Below are 17,023 nucleotides of genomic sequence, written 5' to 3'. Positions count from 1 at the left end.
CATCAGACACTTGATAGAAATAAGGAGGCGTGGATTGAAAGTGTAGAGACACCCCGGCAGTCAGGTTGACCCGAGGTCGCAGGCTAACAAATACACCCGCATTGGAAGTGCAGGGCCTGAGCTTAACAATTTCCACTGGCCAGACCCCTGGACATGCATCCATCCAAACACCTTGTTGACCACCACTCCGTCCCGTCGCTCTTCGATCCGCTTCGTTGTCGCGACACCAACCAAGTCACGACCGACGGCCCGGACTCCTCTCACTGTTCGTTGTTGACCCTCCGACACTTGCCATCCTTGGACAACACACACTCTACTACTCTCGACACCCATTCCGACTTCCACGGTACCTACCTCTACTCATCCAAGGCCAAAATGTCATTCCTCTTTGGGAGAGCAAGGACAAGAACCAACGTCAGCGATCTGCCCCGACAAGCCCGCGAACATGTCGTCAAGCTCGATCAGGGTCCCCAGGGAAAGGTGGAGGAGCTGGCCAAAGTACTGTCACAAATGAAACAGTTACTACAAGGGACCCATGGTATGTTGAACTTATACCCATATCGATATCCTATCCAAACCCATATGTGTCCACCGGTGGTTGACTGACCAACACTTTGTCTACACCAGAACAAGAAGCCTCCCTCGAACACCAATACCAATTGGTCACGGGCATGATCGAAGAAGACCTCCTGTACCTCCTCGCCATCAACCTCTACCGCCTCCCCTTCGACTCCCGGAAAGACACCCAAGTCATCTTCTCCTACGTCTTCCGCTTCCGCCCACCCAACGCGCCCGCCCGCGCCGAACCGCTCGCCCTCGCATACGTGGTGGAAAGACGGCCCCAGGTCCTGATCGAGCTGTGCAAGGGCTACGACCACAAGGAAAGCGCACAACACGCGGGTACCGTTCTGAAAGAGCTCATCAAGAGCAGTGAGGCCGCCACGGCCGTGATTCTGCACGACGACGGCGACGAGCCAGGGTCGAGTGCGCGGGGAGTCGGGGCCATTGATAGGAACAGGAAGCAGACGGGCAACGGGATATTTTGGTCCTTCTTTGACTGGATAGATAGGGGCTCGTTTGAAGTGGCGGCTGATGCCTTTACTACCTTCCGGGTATGTGTTTCTCTTTTTTTTTTTTTCGTCTCCCCTTGACCCTCCCCCCTCGGCCCTCTTTCGGCATGATTCACTAACAAGGCAAAATGCAATGTTGCAGGAACTCCTCACAAAACACAAAGACCTAGTCCCCCACTACCTCCAAACTAACTTTGACCTTTTCTTCTCCAAATACAACTCCATTCTAATCCAGTCCACCTCGTACGTCACCAAGCGCCAATCCATCAAACTCCTCGGCGAGATCCTCTTGGACCGATCCAACTACAACGTCATGACCGCCTACGTTGACCGCGGCGAGCACCTCAAGATCTGCATGAACCTGCTCCGAGACGACCGCAAGATGGTCCAGTACGAAGGCTTCCATGTCTTCAAGGTGTTTGTCGCCAACCCCCACAAGAGCGTGCCGGTGCAAAAGATTTTGTTGATGAATCGAGAAAAGTTACTGCACTTTTTGAGTCACTTTCTGGAGGATAGGACGGATGACGAGCAGTTTATTGATGAGAGGGAGTTTTTGATTAAGCAAATCAGGAATATGCCGCCTACGCCCGTGGTGCCGCAGCGGTAACTAATTGGTCTGATTTGTGGAGGGGGGGAGCTTGCGGCTTACGAGTAGAGGGGCGGTGGGGGAGAAAGGTGTTGTGAATAATGAGAGGAGATGTAGACGGTTTGGTAATGGCACAGCGGGCGTTTTTTCTCTAGTTTTTTCTTCCTTTCAACTTTGTTTTGGTTGTATATTAGGTAGGCGATGGGATGGAATCGGAACTGGCATGGACTGGAGGGATGGATGGCATGGGCGGAACATGAGTAAAGTAAAGTAAGGTACCTAATCATTATTAGATAACGAACTTAATGAGAATCAAAGCATCATACTCCATCCCAACATCCGTATTTCGCCCGGTGTTGCTTGCTGCGGACACTGGATTCAGCTGGGACCAGTTTCGCTGCCGAGACAAATCCCTTACACCCGTAGACGGCAAGACAACATCGAGGGCAGACACTGTGAAATAGCATTTCATATTGACAGGGCAATTAGTGTAAAAACAATCATTTGCTAGAGGTATTCTTTTGAATGGTTCAGAGATAACTTTAACAAAAGCAGAAGCCATCCTGATAATCTCCGACCGGTTCGATCCGAGTTACTTCCTCCCCTTGCTGACGCGAATTTCCAGGCAAAATGAACCCTTCGACCAATGTGTACCTATCCAAACCACAACCGAATCAAATAAACACCAATAATACGACATGACTGAAACAGTTGCGCCCATATTATCTCTCCAACATCTCATGTCGAACGGTAGGCAAGTAAACAGATCTTTTCTTCTTGTTGGTTCTATCTCCCCTTACACCCAACTACCTACCCAGGTAGTGACCAGTCCCACAGAACAGACACTGCACTATTGTAGGTACCTACCGAGTCAATCTGCAAGTTACCCTGCCTTGTCCTCTCAGACCTTCAGGTAGTGTAAGGTACAGAAAGCTCTTTCTCAGTGATAATGATGATGTTGGCCGTCATATTGATGACCAGGAGGGTCGGAAGAAAAGAAGAGAAAAGAAGGAAAAAAAAAGAAAATTAAAAAAAAAAGAAACAGACAGGCTCAAGACGTCATTCCTGTCCTCTCTACTTACTTGATCCTGTGCTAATGTGCCTGTATCTGCCCTGTGCTAGAGAGGGGCGTGTTGGTGAAGCGGCCTGCAGACGGGAGGTAGGTAGCGAACCCATAGCGAGTTGGGTGCAAAAGAAAAAAAAAAAAAAAAAAAAAAAAAATTAAAAAAAAATTTAAAAAAAAATTAAAATAAAATGAAGGAAAAGATAAAATAGAAATTAAGAAAAAAAATGGTTCACTGACAGAGACCTAGTGATAGGTATCTAGGTAGAAAAATGTGAAGAAAAAAGATGAAAAGATGACTCCCTGGCAGTGTAGACACTGGATGACACCTACCTCTAGGTAGTACCCTGCATGTACTCAACTGAACTGAAACGTACCTAGATACCTATCATTGCAACTTTGAATGTCAGTATCAGGCTTGATCAACTAACAAGGACGGACCAGAAATCTAGGTAGAGCTGAAATGTCACCCTTGCCGTGCCCATTCTTACTACTTCAGCCTTCGCTAGCTATGTCCCCGGTGACGACAGAAAACGTCTACGGGATACATGTAGGACCCGATGGGAATGTCGAGGTGATGTGACCAACAGTTCCGCTGCCGGTCTGCATGCGCATCTCCCAAAAGATGAATGAACTTTACCGCCACCGGTTGCCAAACCTGTTATGGGCGGAGGGCTATGTGTTGTGCGGATGTTGTGTAGGTAGGTATGTTTCAGCGTCCACCACCTCGTGGTGTTGCTGTACTGCACGTCCGGGCTGAGGTCCCAGCGACTTCGTGGCTTGGCCTTGGTTGGACATTGTGGATGATGAAAGAGACTGGGCGTAGAAGGCAACGCGCAGCTTGCCCTGGTACGGTCTTGGGATACGAGGCTAGTGGCTGAGTGAATGTTGTCGGTTGACCTAGAAGGTTGGTGGAGATGGACGACGGAGTGGCTGGATGAGATGGTGATGGAAAGTAGAAATTTTTAGTGGTAGGTACCTACTTCTAGCTACTAGTACATGTGTATGAGAAAGAGGAAAGAGATTGTATTCTCGTCCATGTCATCAAACCTTGTTCCTATGACACCTAATTTGTTCGTATTCGTGGCTCATTGCTACGTATCCCAGCCTGGCATCATCACCAAGGTAGCGTTTCCCAATGAGGTTGCTCGAGCAGGTACGTAGTTTCGCTCCGCGGTGTAGTAATTGTTGGCAGGATCGATCTGGTTGACAGTAGCAGCAGCTGCCAACAACTGTTGCTGGTTCACTGCGGTTGTCGCTGCCGCCGTTGGGTCAGAATCCGAGAGCCATTAACAATGGCAGAGACGTCGGATTCCGGACGGACGTGACTCAGGACGTTGAGAAAATCGTTGTCGTCGTTGATTTCATGTCCATTGTCGACGACAATAGGGGAGTCATCAAGATCCGCCCACATCTGCCCCAGGGTTTGCCGGGGTTCACGTTGCTGGTGGTATTGCTCCAGCTCGGTGGCACTGACTCCATTTTGCCATGCCAGCAATCCGTCCCCCAGACCAAACACAGCAGGAGCTCCCCGAGACGGAGCATGAACTTCATCAACCCCCTGGCAGCCCCAGCGTCACCACAGAATGCTCCGCTGGGAGAGCTCGCTGTTGCTGCTGTGGCTTGGAACGTTTCCCCTGCGGTTTGCTGACCCGGTGTTGGTCTTTCGGCCTCTGAAAAGGGTGATGCCGTTGTTGATGGTGGTTTGACTGGCGCCACGCTCGCGGAGGTTCCCGTTGTCTTAAACCTGCAGGTTCATTGGATACAGCCTGTCTGGGTGCTTCCTGGGGAGTCGGACCAACAACTCCAGCCACAGCACCACCGCTCCGTGGCTGGCTTGGCCTCACGATAGGGCCTTGGAAGCCGGTAACGGTGTTTTTCTCCTCTTGGAGAACACGCTGCCGTACCCGCTGTTGGTATTGGACTTGTTGTCGGAGCTGTAGTTGATGCCGGAGTTGTTGTTGTTGGTGGTGTTGGTGCTGGAGTTGTTGGAGTTGAAGTTGTACATGGTGTTGGGCTTGATTCCCGTCGGTAGTCGAAAATGGGAACAATAGCTGCAGGCCAGTCGGAGCCCCGGCTGGAGCCACTGCCATGGCCGGAATATCACCACTTTCCATGCAACGCTCTAGCCAAATGACACAGGCCGGAGCACCCCGGTTAACCCCAATGTACTTGAGGAGGACGACATCGTCCAAGAACTCTGCAGAATCGAACCCTGGAGCCGCAGGACGCTCCATCCGGAGGGCCTGCTTGTTGGCGGGGATCCCACCGAGGTTGGCCTGGAGCTCGAAATGTTGTTTGAGCTCAGCAACCGTCCAAAGGGGGTTGATACTCCCAACCACGCGTCCGGCATAGTTGGCTGTATTTTTGCAGGTGGCCAACTTGACGGTCACCTCTGCCGGCTCCTCACAAGCGGGAGGAATGGGCCGATGGGGTTGATCCGGTCTCTTTAATCCCTTCGTCCTTTTCTCGTAACCTTCATGCTGGCGGGGGGGACCGACGGGGAGAATCGAGGAAACCGGATTAACCGGCTCAGTGAACATGGCCGGAGGCAAAACAGGGGCAGAACCAACGACCAGAGGTGATGGGCCCATGCCAGGGCCAAAGAGAGGCGCGAGTTGGGCTTGAGGGTTCGAGAAGCCCACCACCTGCTGCTTGTTGTTGCGTGTAGAGTACATTGTGGAAAGAGAGATGGATGTGATTTGAAAAAGGTTTTTGGAATTTGCGATGTCGAGTTGTTGGAGTTGGAAGATTGGTGTAAAGACTTCGATGTTGAGTTCGAAAATGTTGGAGTTGGAAGATGGGTGCGGAGAGTTGACTCTGAAAGTGAACTAATGGAGTGAGAGGAGAGACGATGAGTTGACGAGTACCTTGGATCTTGGAAGGGAGCAGGGGGAGTCCGTTCTTTTACAAGAAATTTAGAGAGAAAGGGAAAAACAAAACACGTCTGTAATCAGTCCTTGGATGCACGTTGCCTACTAGTCATAGTTGAAGACAGGTATGACTGTTCTTTCTCGCCTTTGCATTGCATGGTACTTAACTGAGCGATTCCTTGGAAGTTGGACAGAGCTTTCCATGATCTCTGCAATGCCTCTATTCATACGTGCTCATGGGCATGGACTTCATGCACTACATCGGCTCAAGAACAGTCGGAGGCAAGGTCGGATGGTACCTTCCAAACAGTTCAGCGCTCATCGGAAGGAGCGATGGTTGATGAAATTTTGAGCAGCTTCGAGCGTCAACCATCGGACAACGAGTCTTCTGAGCTACTGCCATGGGGCCACGTCCGGAGACATAATAGACAATTGACTTTTGTGATCCGCCGTTTCCAACTTGCTACACTGAATACGGGCACGTATAGAAATAGCCTCAACGCAGGTAGAGGTACCCGAAAAAGTTATCAATATCCTACCTCATGTTCGTACACTAGAATTGCTTCTCGGACAGTCGTGTGTTCCGAAGCCCACCCTTGGACGCACCTGCAATGCTAGAATTTGCATTTAATTCTGAAATCTCTGCTTGATGACTGATCAGAGAGAGATGCCAGGAGGAGGGGAAAAAAAAAAAAGGGTGCAAGAAAAACCGGAGCCGAGGTCTATGTTTACCGCCGAATACGGAGGGATTAGATAACTACGACTAGAGGTATGCAGCCACCTGGCCGGTAGAAACTTGAAAGATGCCCTGAAGCGCAACCCCTCTACGCTAACAGTTGGTCTTGCTCAAATTGTCCTTTTCTTCTTTCCCCGCTCCAGTCCCCCCTTCCCTCTTTGTTTTTTTTTCTTTTTTTTTTTCTCAAGCAGAACCCCTATGACTTATCAGATCTTATGACATGTCACATGGCGACAAGAGAGACGGCCTTATACGAACACACGAAGATTGAACAACCTAAGGGGGGAAGGATGGATTTGTGTAAGACCGAATAATAATATCAAGTAGGTGGACTAAACACCAAAGAAATGGGCCGTGGCACTGCAAGATCCGTGCGTGCACTTGACTGATTGAACATAAGTAGCTCAAAAAAGGATAGGTTTTGCATTCCGACCGAAAAAAAAAAGGAAAAAAAAAAGAAGGATACTATCAAGACCTCTTTGCCACGGCTCATCCCCTGATCTTTTTGTTTTTCTCACAAAAAAGTGCAAAGGGGACCAAATCGTCGAGTGTCCGAGTCGTGTTTTGGCGTCCAGATCTGCCGGTGCACACCAAACGGGTCGCTGCACGGTCCAATCATCTCAATGCACGCCTACATCTAAGGGGGGTACTGCACCCTGTCGGACGGACGAAGCTACCTACCTAATACTCGGGCCTCCAGTCGGTCGGGGGCAATAGGGCTCAGTGAGTCCTCATGCATAGGTACGCAGACAGATACTATTAGAAAAAACTTTTTCGATACCAGTGCACTACCTTACGTAGGTAGACATATGTGCATGAACAGTGTGCCTGAAGGAACGAACACTCCGGCTTCAGGTACTGCAGCCGACAGGCTTCCATGTTAGAGGTAGGTACGGTACTAGTACATGGCATATCCCAGTTTTGTACCAGCCTTGCATCCAATGTGCCTACCTCTACATGGAGGTACCTCTAGCCATAGCAAGCCGTGGCCAAATCGAAATCAAATAACCAACTGTTCAATGTTCGCGTCGTAATCTTCGAACTTCACTAGGTACATACCACTCGGCTGCTTCGGTACTGCTTCGGTACTGCGCCCAGATACTGATGCTGATTCTGGATCCGGGATTGTACTGCATACCTAGACGCAAGCAGGCATTATACATGCCTTTTGCGTGACTGGAGATGTCGATTTATTTGGTTCAGAGTCACAGTTGATGAGAGTGCGGGGATGAATAGACCAGATCTACCTCTACAAAATCATTCAAGGACACTGCAGCATACACGGCACGGGACACGAGCAAGCAAGCATAGTTCATCTCTACCAGGCGAGCAAAAAGTCACCTAGTCACCAGCCAAGATTAGCAAAGTAAAAGCAACAATTAATTTGACACGTAGCCTGGTGAATTCCCGTAACGAACCCCATTGCCATCATACTATCATCCATCATCCATTGCTTTGCCGTTCTAAAGGGGTAATCGCACAAAATACAAGCAACCAAGCATCAAGCCATCATAGCAACCAATACCAACCGGACCGGAAAAAGCCACCCATAGACGTAACCGTACAAATATGTTATCCGAACAAAATAATAAAACAAGCAAAACGAAAGCCAAGCAGGTATCATGACCCAACCATCCATCCATCTTCATCCTTCACCCTTCACCCTCCCCACCTTACTTTCCAGCCTTTTTCCCCTTCTTCGGACTCGCCCTAGGAATCCCCGAAATAGCCGAATCCTTACTCATCTTACTAGCCTTTGACATCTTTGAACTCGCCACGCTCATGACCGACGCACTCGGCGCAATCGACGGCGCGCTAACACTACTGCGCCCCGTCCTGCTCGTGCCCGTGGTACCAGTCATGCCCGAAATGGCACTACCCCTCTCGGTCCAGTCGTCTTCACTATCGTCGCCTGTTTCGTAGTCCGAGTAGTTGTCGTCTCCTTCATCTTGATCGTGGTCCTGGCTGTACTGGCTTTCTCCGTCGTCATCCCGACTGCCATTTGAGCGGCCGGATCGAGCCGAACGAGGGCCGGAGCGGGAAGAGGAAGTGATGACCGTCGTACCATGGGAGGAGCGACGTAGAGTGGCTGTTTCGTCCGCCTCAGTTTCGGTTTCGGTTTCGTTGTGGTCTTCGTCGCCGCCGTAGCGGGAAGAGGACTCAGTGCGCGCGTCGTCGTCGACGTGAACCATGTCCTCATCTGACCCGGAGCGCACATCAACTGGTGGAGTAGCGGTGTCATACCCCTCCTCGTCCTCATCATCCGTGTCCTTCAGGGAGAAATCTCTATGCTGTTTCGATAGACCACCATACCCCTTCGCCGTGGACTTGGAACTCGTCGTCGCCCAGCTTCCCTTCCGTTCTTTAGCCTTAGGTGTCGAAGTCCCGGAAGTACCGTCATCACCATGATGAGCAGCTACCGCCGCCTTGACCGCCGCGACACCACCACCACCAGCCCCGTTCCTAACGCTATTGCTGCGCTTGATGCTGCCGCCCGGCAGAGCTCCGCTGACCATTTGACTCAGAGACAGAATCCGTCTGTTAGACGCCGACGATCCCGCACCCGTGCCCATCTTAGGGGTTCTGGTCTTGGCGTTGATAGCAGCCATGTTGAGTGCCGACGTGGGCTGTCTTGACTCCATGCGTGAAACGACGCTGGGAGCGCGGGTGGACATTTGCGAGGGAACGCGCTTGCGATTCATTGACTCCCGACCGACGCCCGTGGTGAAGCGCTTGCCTTTGGCCATGAGAAGTAAGCGTGAATGATCCATGACTCCCTCGAGGATACGGCGCTCGAGTGTCTCGGCGCGGGTTTCCATCTCGTGGAGCTCTTCTCTTCGGAGGCGGAGGGCAGTGTCGAGCGAGGACAAGTCCGCCGTGAGTCTGGATTTCTTGCGCACCAGCTCCTCTTGCTCTCCGCGAAGCTCAACAAGGTTGTGCTTGATACCCTGCTGCTCAGCCCTCAGATCAGCCAAAAACTGCTCCTTAAGTTTGTCATGCTCCTTGCGCAGTGCCTCGTTGCGTTCTTTAAGGCGACACTCCTCCTCCATCAGGTTAGCGAGCAGATCCACCTTCAGCTTCTCCTGCTCTTCACGGAAGATCGCCTTCATTTCCTCTTGCTCTTCCCGCAGGCTGGCGTTGATCTCCTTGAGACGCCTCTCTTCCTCCTTGAAAGCGGCAAGGAAAGAGCTCCTAAGTTCTTTCTGCTCTTGCCTCAGACCTTCGTTGACTTCCTTGAGCAAAGACTCCTCCTCGCGCAAATTCTTGAGGAACTTATCCTTGAGAGCTTGCTGCTCTTCTCGCAAAGCATCGTTCGACTCCTTCAGACGGGCTTCTTCGTCCTTCAAAACGGCAAGGAAGCTCCGCTTGAGCGACTCGTGCTCGGCTTTGAGGGCGGAATTGAGCTCGATCAGACGGTCGCGCTCATCGCGGAGGTTAGCAGCAAAGGTCTTCTTCATGGTGTCTTGTTCTTCTTTGAGGGCGACGTTGATTTCCATCAAGCGGTCGCGTTCCTCTTCAAGATTAATTGTGAACGTCTTCTTCAAGGTCTCGTGCTCTTCCTTGAGAGAAGCATTGAGTTCCTTCAGCCTCGTCTCCTCCTCCTTGAGACCGGCCATGAACACCGCCTTGGCTTCCTCGTGCTCTTTTCTTAGGGACTCATTGAGCGTCTTGAGGCGATGCTCCTCCTCAGCCAAGTTGGCCAAGAACGTAGACTTGAGCTCTTCCTGTTCCTGCTTTAGAGACTCATTCATCTGCTTCAGACGTGCTTGTTCATGTTGGAGGTTTTCCAAGAACTGGGACTTGAGCTGATCCTGCTCCTCACGCAAAGTAACATTAATGCTCTCCTTAACGCGGGCTTCCTCCTCTTTGAGCTCAGCCAAACGAGCTTCGATTGCTTCCTTTTCAGCCAGCTGGCGCTCAAGAGCAATTGTGGTCTCTTGCAGTATCTTCTTCTTGTTCTCATCCTCTTCGACGGCGCGTTGAGTTTGGGCGGCGATGAACTCAGCGAGCTCGGCGGAGGTATTCTTGACTTGTTTGTGGACATCTTCGAGATGAGCGAAAGCCTTCTCCGCTTCGCCGGTATGACCAACGAGCTTTTCGAGCTTCTCGTTGACAGTGGGCATGGCGTTGATGACCTTGGTCTGCAGACCCTCCGTTGTCGTCTTGGAATGCTCAAAATGCTGACCAACAAGGGCAAGAACCTCCTGGAGATTCTCGGCGACCTTAGGCTGATGCTCGGCAACAAGACTCTGCAAGCCGTCCAACTTGCCAGTCATCTCCTGCACCTGCTCTCGGGTAAGGGCATGCTCAGCCTTGATATCGAGATGATTCTCATCGGCCTTGCACACCAGCTCATCCACCCTTTCGAAAACAGTCTTTGAGCTGACTTCCATCTTTTCCACAGCCTCCGTGACCGTACCGCTGAGAGGCTCCAGCGCAGTCTTGAGCTCCTCCATTTGGCCCTTTGTCGCAACGGTCTCCTTGATCTCGTAGATCTGCGCCTTCTGAAGCTCCTCGATCTTGGTCTCAATGTCAGTCTTCGCCTTATTGATAGTCGTGCGACCTTCCTCGAAACCCTCCTTCATGCCACCCCACAATTCCATGAGCTCATCCTGCAGCGTCGCGTTCTTCTTGACAATTTCGCTCATTGGAGCCAGAACCTTGTGAATAGAATCCACCCCCTTGGCTCCATCAGTGAGTTTAGCTTTGATGACTTCATGAAACTCTTCGAGGAGGGATTTGACTTCGGACACGCGGTCGGTGATGTCGCCGTTTGCCTTTGTAGTAGCCTCGGCTTGAGCTTCAAGCTTCTCAGTCAGGGTCTTGAAGTTGCTGTCCATGTCGGGGCGGCTGGCTGTGGCTGTCGGAGAGTCGGTGGTGGCATCAGTGGTGGCGGGTCTCGATGAAACGAGGGACTTGACTTCGAGACAAACAGTCTCAACAGCCTCGAGATCAGCTTTGGTGAGCTTGTTGGAGTCTTCTTTCTCGTCGCGGGTCCTCATTTCGTCGAAGGCAATCGTCATCTTGGCGATGAGCGACTCGAGAGCGGAAACATCCTCCTTCCTAGACACACCTTCCACTTGCTTCGACAAATCTCCCAAGTTCGACTTTGTCTCTACCAACAAGACTTCAAGTGCATCCACATGCTCTTTCCTGACTAGCTCCCTCTGCAGTCCCTGGGCGCTCACGAAATCGTCCAAGCTGTCCTTGGTATTCCTTAGAATGGTCTCAATTGCCTGGACATCTTCTTTCGTAGCCGGATCGGTAGGGTCGCTGGTGGGAAGCAGCTCAGGCTCGGGCTGCTTAGGCGCGGCTGATGACGATCTTGCCTTGGTCCACTCATCAATGGACTTTCTCAGACCCCCAATCGCGGTGTCAACGGAAGTCTGGAGGGAGCGAATGGTTTCTTCGAGGGGTGACAGGTTGATCTTCTGCTGCTTTTGTTCGCGGGCAGCAAGAGAGGCGACGGAATCGATCAGCTTCCTTAGCAAGGCCTCGACGTCGCCTAGCTCAGACTTGGATGTAGCAGTTCTGGCACCCGCCGCAGCCTTTGACGGGCCAGCACCCCTTTCCATAGCCTCGACCTTCTTCCCTAGCTTATCAACCATAGCATGAAGACTTCTAATCTCCTCGACGCTTCCATGGCCAAGCTGCTTCGAAGGTTGATCACCATCCTTGCTAAAGGGCGTCAGCGCGAATTCGTCATCAAACCCGCCTCCTGCTCTAAGCTCTTCGAGATCAGCTCTGACGCCCTTCAGGCCCTCCTTGAGCGCATCCAGAATCTCGTCATTAGCCGAGAGGTCACCGGCTTTGTTAGAGAGCTTGTCAATACTCTTTTTCAAATCGCCGAGTCCCTCTTGCAGAGCTTGGAGGATTTTCGTTTCCGCCGCCTCACCGGTGTGCTGAGAGGTGGTATTCATCTCCTTACGAATAGCACCAATGGCCTCGAGAATCTCGGCATTGCTGCCGGGCTGCGCGAGTGGCGTTACGGGGACCAAGGTGCCGTTGACGACGTCGCGGAGTGATTCAAGTTCCTCCCTTAGCAGATCGTTGGTGCTCCGAGAAGCCTTCTTGACCAACTCCGCCACTTCCTCCCTAAATCTCTCCAATGTTTCAGTCATGTGCGGGATCAAATCGTCGGAGTTGCCGTCGGTGCGGGCGCGGTCGACGTACGCTTCGATGTCATGCCTCAGTTTCTCGAAATCGTCCATGGTAATACCAGGTGTAGTCCGCTCAGCGTCACCACCACGGGAGGTGGGTTTGCTTTTTTCTGAGAAGGCGCGGAACTCATCTCTTAGCGAATCACGGATTTCGTACAGTCGCTCAATGATTTCTTCAGTTTCGGGCTTCAGGATGGAAGGAGGCGTGGTGCCGTGGCGGACGAGAGCTTTGGAATGTGAGCCGGAGAGATCGGAGAGGTCTAGTTCTTTTAGACTTTCTTTGACAGCGCGGGCGACATCTCCTGAAATATCAAGCGCATCAAATCCTTCGCGGACGGCATCAGCAAGGTCGACACGCGACAGATCGGGGCGGGGGAGGTAAGAAGCGATATGCTGTGCGAACTCGGGGGTTTGCAATGCTTTGACGACGGCGCGTGTGACATCACAGGGAAGATCCATGGTTTCGATAGCTTCCTGGACAGCATCGATCATGTCTTCGCTTGATGGGCCGGCAGAGGAAAAGTCGAATGTCTCCAGCGCTTTGGTGACGGCGGTTTGCATGTCCTTTGGCAGATCCAGAGACCGTACACCATCTTGCACGGCTTCGGCCATGTCAACAGTGAAGTCGAACTTGTTGAGGCTCTCATCCATGGCATTCACCACCTCTTGACGCTTCAGGGGCTTGGGGAGGTCGCTCAAACCATCCTTGACCGCACTCATAATGTCGTCTTTCGAAAGCTGGGGAGTCACAGGGAAGTCGAACTCGTCCAGACATTCCCTGACAGATTCGAGGACATCGTCCCGGGAGACCGTCTCAAACTTGCTGAACCCTTCGTTGATGGCAGCAAACACGTCTTGCTTGGAAGCCGTCTCCTTTGGCAGATACATTCCTAGCCCCTCCTTCAAACAGTCCAGCACCTCGTGCCTTTCCAATCCGATCTGCTGGATCTCAATTTCAGGCTTGTACTTTTCGAAAGCATCTTGCACTGCTTGTACAACGTCCTCCCTACGAAGCTCCTGCACGCGCGGCTTATTGGCTTGTGAATCCTTGAGGGCAGCACGCATGCTATTGTAGATCTCCCTGTAATCGATCATGGAGTCGATTCGAGGCGCTGCCGCGACTGTCTCTTGCGCCTTCTTGCGGTGTTCGTGCACGATGTTGACCATGTTCTGGCGCATTTCCTCCAGGCCATCTGACACAATTTTGTTCATGGCTTCCTTTGTAGAATTGTCTACAGGGAGGGTTTGAGGGGACTTGGAGGAGACTTCGTTAAGTCGGCGACCGATTTCTTGGCCCATGTCGAGGACCTCGCCGCGCAGTTCCTTGACGAGAGACTTGACGTCGCTGGTAAGGCTGCCGCCTTGGGCCAGGTGATCCTTGACTATGCGCAGGGCGGAGAGGATTTCATCATTCATGGAATCGGTGGCACGGGAGCTTTGGGTTTGAGTTGGTGAATTTCCAGATTCTTCGAGGAATCGGCCTACGCGCGAGTTTCGGCCGTCTTCGTCTTCGCTAAAGCTCCAGGCCTTGTTGCGACCGCCGCCGCCGCCGCCGCCACCACCACCTCTCCCTGCTCCGCCAGTAGCTGGCACTAGAGCATGTTGCTGATTGGCTTTGACCAAACGGATGATCTCCTCTAGCTTTTCAGACGTGGAAAAGCCGGAAAGCTGACGGGCGAGTTCGTTAAGTCTCGAAAGAAGCGATTCTTGGCCCTCTTTCGTTCCCATGTCGCGAAGGATCTTTTCTAGAAGAGCAATTGACGATGTGTCGGCCACAAGTGAGGGTGTGCTTAATAGCGACTCTCGATCAAGCGACGGTCCAAAGCTATGTGGCGAAGGTATTCGCGGCAGGGAGAACGGTCGCGACTTTAGCGACGTAGGCGATGGCGGACCCCCACCGTACGCTTCCCTCTGCGCGGCCCTCGACTTGGCCTCGGTGATCAACTCTCGCAAACTCCTGCGAATGTCCTCATCGCGCTGATTGGTGGCCTCTTTCAAGCTGAGCAAGTCTGTAGCATTATCTCTGCTGCGCCTGCTAAGCGCCGACATTTCTCGTTGAAGAGCCGAAGCAATGTTGGTAAGGGTGATGAGCTGGTTCGACAGGGCCTCGAGGCCTAGGGGTGTTACAGTCGTCTTGGTCACTCCGCTGGAGCCGTTAGTGATGTTAGCGAGGGGATCCGAGTCCCTGACCGACGACGACGTTCCGAGGTTGCTGGCACTACTCATGTTCTGAAGGGCGAGCATGGTGGCCGACTGAGGAGGAGTGTTCTCGCCGAGGATGCTCTGATGTGGTCGCCGCATGTTGCTGGTGCTGTTGGCTTGGCGGAGGATGCTGCCGGGGGTCAAACTAGGACCCGTTCGTGGTGAACCCATGGTGGGGGCGGGTTTTAGGGTGTCTTCCTTTTCGTCCTTGAATTCGACGTGGTTCTCACGACTCCTCGTAGGGGTGGATGGCCTCTCGTATATGCTCTCGTACTTGCTCTCGTACTTATCGTGTTTGTTGTTTTCGTGCTTTTCGTACTTGTCAAACTTGGTGTCAAGTTTGCTATCGAATTTGAAGTCGTGCTTCAAATCGTGCTTAAACTCGTGCTTCTCTGGTGATCGTGAGGCTGATGTATTGGAGACGTACCCACTCTCAAGCATCAAACTAATATCCTTGACAGTGCTGTTCTGAAGGGAGTTTAGACGGCGATGTGACGCAGCCGTAGCCGTGTTGCGCAAAGGGGGCCTCTCTGTCCTCTCTGGAGAAGGGTCACCAGCGGCGCGCTTGGGGATGTGTGGTATCAGGTTAGCACTCTCACGGGCCTTTTCCTGCAAGGCAGCGTGGGCAGACTGGATCGCACTCGAGGTGCCAGCTCTAGAGACACCGGGAGACTGAGGGTTGAGTGGAAGCGGCGGTGGTGCCCTCTCGGGGTCTGAGCTATCCCACCTATTTTTCATTAGTTCCTTGAACAAGAGGGACATGACACCATGATGGTCTGCTATTGGTGTTTTGGGGAAAAGAGGGGAAGCATCCTACATTGGGATCATGGCACGGCCATGATTATCAAACGAGGCGGAATGCGAGTGTCTTAAATCTCGGGGGAGCTGGTGGTGCCCATGGTGGTCCCTCTCTGAGCCAGCGGGCGGCATGGCTTCAGCTGTGTGGGAGGTGTGTGTCGGGAAAACGAGGGAGGGAGTGAGAGAGGGAAGGGAGCCCAGGGCGGTAGGGCGGGCGCGGCCTGGCTGGCGTGGTGGGCGCGAACAGAACTACCACCCGGAGGTGTTTGAGAGTCAATCTGTTCCTGGCCTAAGCTGGGGATGAACCGGGGTGGTCGACCAAGGACCAGGGTCTTTCTGCCGGAGAACTAGTGTTGATAGTAGTAGGGTCCGGTCTGTGCGGTTGGTTACGCCAACAACAAGTACGGAAACGCGGTAGGATCCTGGGTCGGGTGTGTGGTGTCGCAATAGTGGAGGATGGCTTGATAGGATGAGGCCGAGATGGGAAGTAATGTTTCTGGTACTGAACAGTAAGAGGTTGGTAATCCAAATCGGTACCTGATTACCGACCCCTGTTTGCTGAAGCCGAGACCCAAGGTGAAGGGTGACCTTGCTGTTTGGATATCGGACCGGTACTGTAAATACGGTATGACGGTACAAGTAGGTATGTATTATGATGCGTGATATGGTATGGCAAACAATTTCCAGGGCTGAGACAAGTTGGAACAGAACCAGGAGGCGTTGATGGGCGGTACGGGAACCTTGATCAACCTGGGATATCGATCCGTGCTCTTCTTCTTTCAGTTGCCGTCTGTTCGTCGTTGTCTGGTTTCCCGTCTCTGTTCCGTTCCCTCTTTCGGTTCGGTTCCAGAGTTGTTGAAGGCAACACAGCAGCTGTTGTTCGATTGTTCCCTCAGGCAGATAGGCAGTGCAAATATCCGATGGACTCCTCAGGTGTCGTCGTAGTAGTAGAAGCAGTGAATCCAGAATCCAAGCTGCAATATGGAAAACGGAGATAAGGAAAATCGACCAAATGAAAAAAAACAAACCACACAAGGAATAAGTCGGTTGACGTGACTGACTGACTGAATGTTTCCTGGTTGTATGGCTGGAGGGGTATATCCTTTCGAAGACTCGCAAAGCAGCAAAACCGCCAAAGAAAAAAAAATAAGAAAAAAAAAGACTTAACACAGCAGTTCTAAGCCTTCCTTGTTTCTGGTTGTCCAAGTCCAGTGTGCTGCAGCAGATGGCGCAAAGCAGGGTATAATGGTCAATGCTAAGTCAGACAGAGTGAACTTCAGTCGCTGAAAGTGACAGCGAGCTGGGTGAATGGATGATGCCGTCCGTTCCAAGGAAGCTTCGTTGGTCTGATGTTGTTGGTGTTTGCTTTGGTGCGAAGAGCGAACAGCTGGCTGGCTGGCTGGCTGACCTCCTTTCTTGCTCGCTGCTTTGACTTGGCCAGGCAACAACTGTGTGGCAGGCGGAACGAAGTGAAAACTTGGACTGAGTGCCAGCGAGGAAGGAGGGGGACGAGCAACCTGAAATTCAGTCGGTT

At 52.1% G+C, this 17,023-nt stretch overlaps 3 protein-coding genes across 3 annotated transcripts; 1 reads left to right on the top strand and 2 right to left on the bottom strand.

Moving 5' to 3' along the window:
* Positions 1-184: 184 nt before the first annotated feature.
* On the top strand, positions 185-1,986 carry hym-1 (hym1-like). The gene is made up of 3 exons (XM_950922.2): positions 185-538; positions 628-1,112; positions 1,213-1,986. Exons 1-3 carry the CDS (start codon positions 376-378, stop codon positions 1,675-1,677), a joined length of 1,113 nt encoding a protein of 370 aa, XP_956015.1. The 5' UTR covers positions 185-375; the 3' UTR covers positions 1,678-1,986.
* Positions 1,987-3,962: 1,976 nt separating this feature from the next.
* NCU03577 (hypothetical protein) lies at positions 3,963-5,397 on the bottom strand (the record flags this gene model as incomplete). Its single annotated transcript, XM_950923.1, has 2 exons — positions 3,963-4,195; positions 4,278-5,397. 2 exons carry the CDS (start codon positions 5,395-5,397, stop codon positions 3,963-3,965), a joined length of 1,353 nt encoding a protein of 450 aa, XP_956016.1.
* A 2,247-nt stretch (positions 5,398-7,644) lies between these two features.
* NCU03578 (hypothetical protein) lies at positions 7,645-16,656 on the bottom strand. Its single transcript, XM_950924.2, has 2 exons — positions 15,509-16,656; positions 7,645-15,418 (listed from the first exon to the last, which is right to left on the bottom strand). The coding sequence occupies exons 1-2, from the start codon at positions 15,619-15,621 to the stop codon at positions 8,002-8,004; spliced, it is 7,530 nt and encodes a 2,509-aa protein (XP_956017.2). The 5' UTR covers positions 15,622-16,656; the 3' UTR covers positions 7,645-8,001.
* Between the last annotated feature and the right edge of the window lie 367 nt (positions 16,657-17,023).

This window comes from Neurospora crassa, linkage group II (genome assembly GCF_000182925.2).
Source record: "Neurospora crassa OR74A linkage group II, whole genome shotgun sequence".
NCBI lineage: Eukaryota > Fungi > Ascomycota > Sordariomycetes > Sordariales > Sordariaceae > Neurospora > Neurospora crassa.
This window is presented reverse-complemented; position numbering and strand designations above follow the sequence as displayed.

Excerpts from the sequence above, each read along its gene's own strand:
- hym-1 (XM_950922.2), top strand. The coding sequence starts at position 376 with ATGTCATTCCTCTTTGGGAGAGCAAGGACAAGAACCAACGTCAGCGAT. Across the intron at positions 539-627 it reads GTTACTACAAGGGACCCATG|AACAAGAAGCCTCCCTCGAA; the intron begins GTATGTTGAACT and ends TGTCTACACCAG. Across the intron at positions 1,113-1,212 it reads ATGCCTTTACTACCTTCCGG|GAACTCCTCACAAAACACAA; the intron begins GTATGTGTTTCT and ends GCAATGTTGCAG.
- NCU03578 (XM_950924.2), bottom strand. The coding sequence starts at position 15,621 with ATGCCGCCCGCTGGCTCAGAGAGGGACCACCATGGGCACCACCAGCTC. Across the intron at positions 15,419-15,508 it reads GGCCGTGCCATGATCCCAAT|GTGGGATAGCTCAGACCCCG; the intron begins GTAGGATGCTTC and ends AATGAAAAATAG.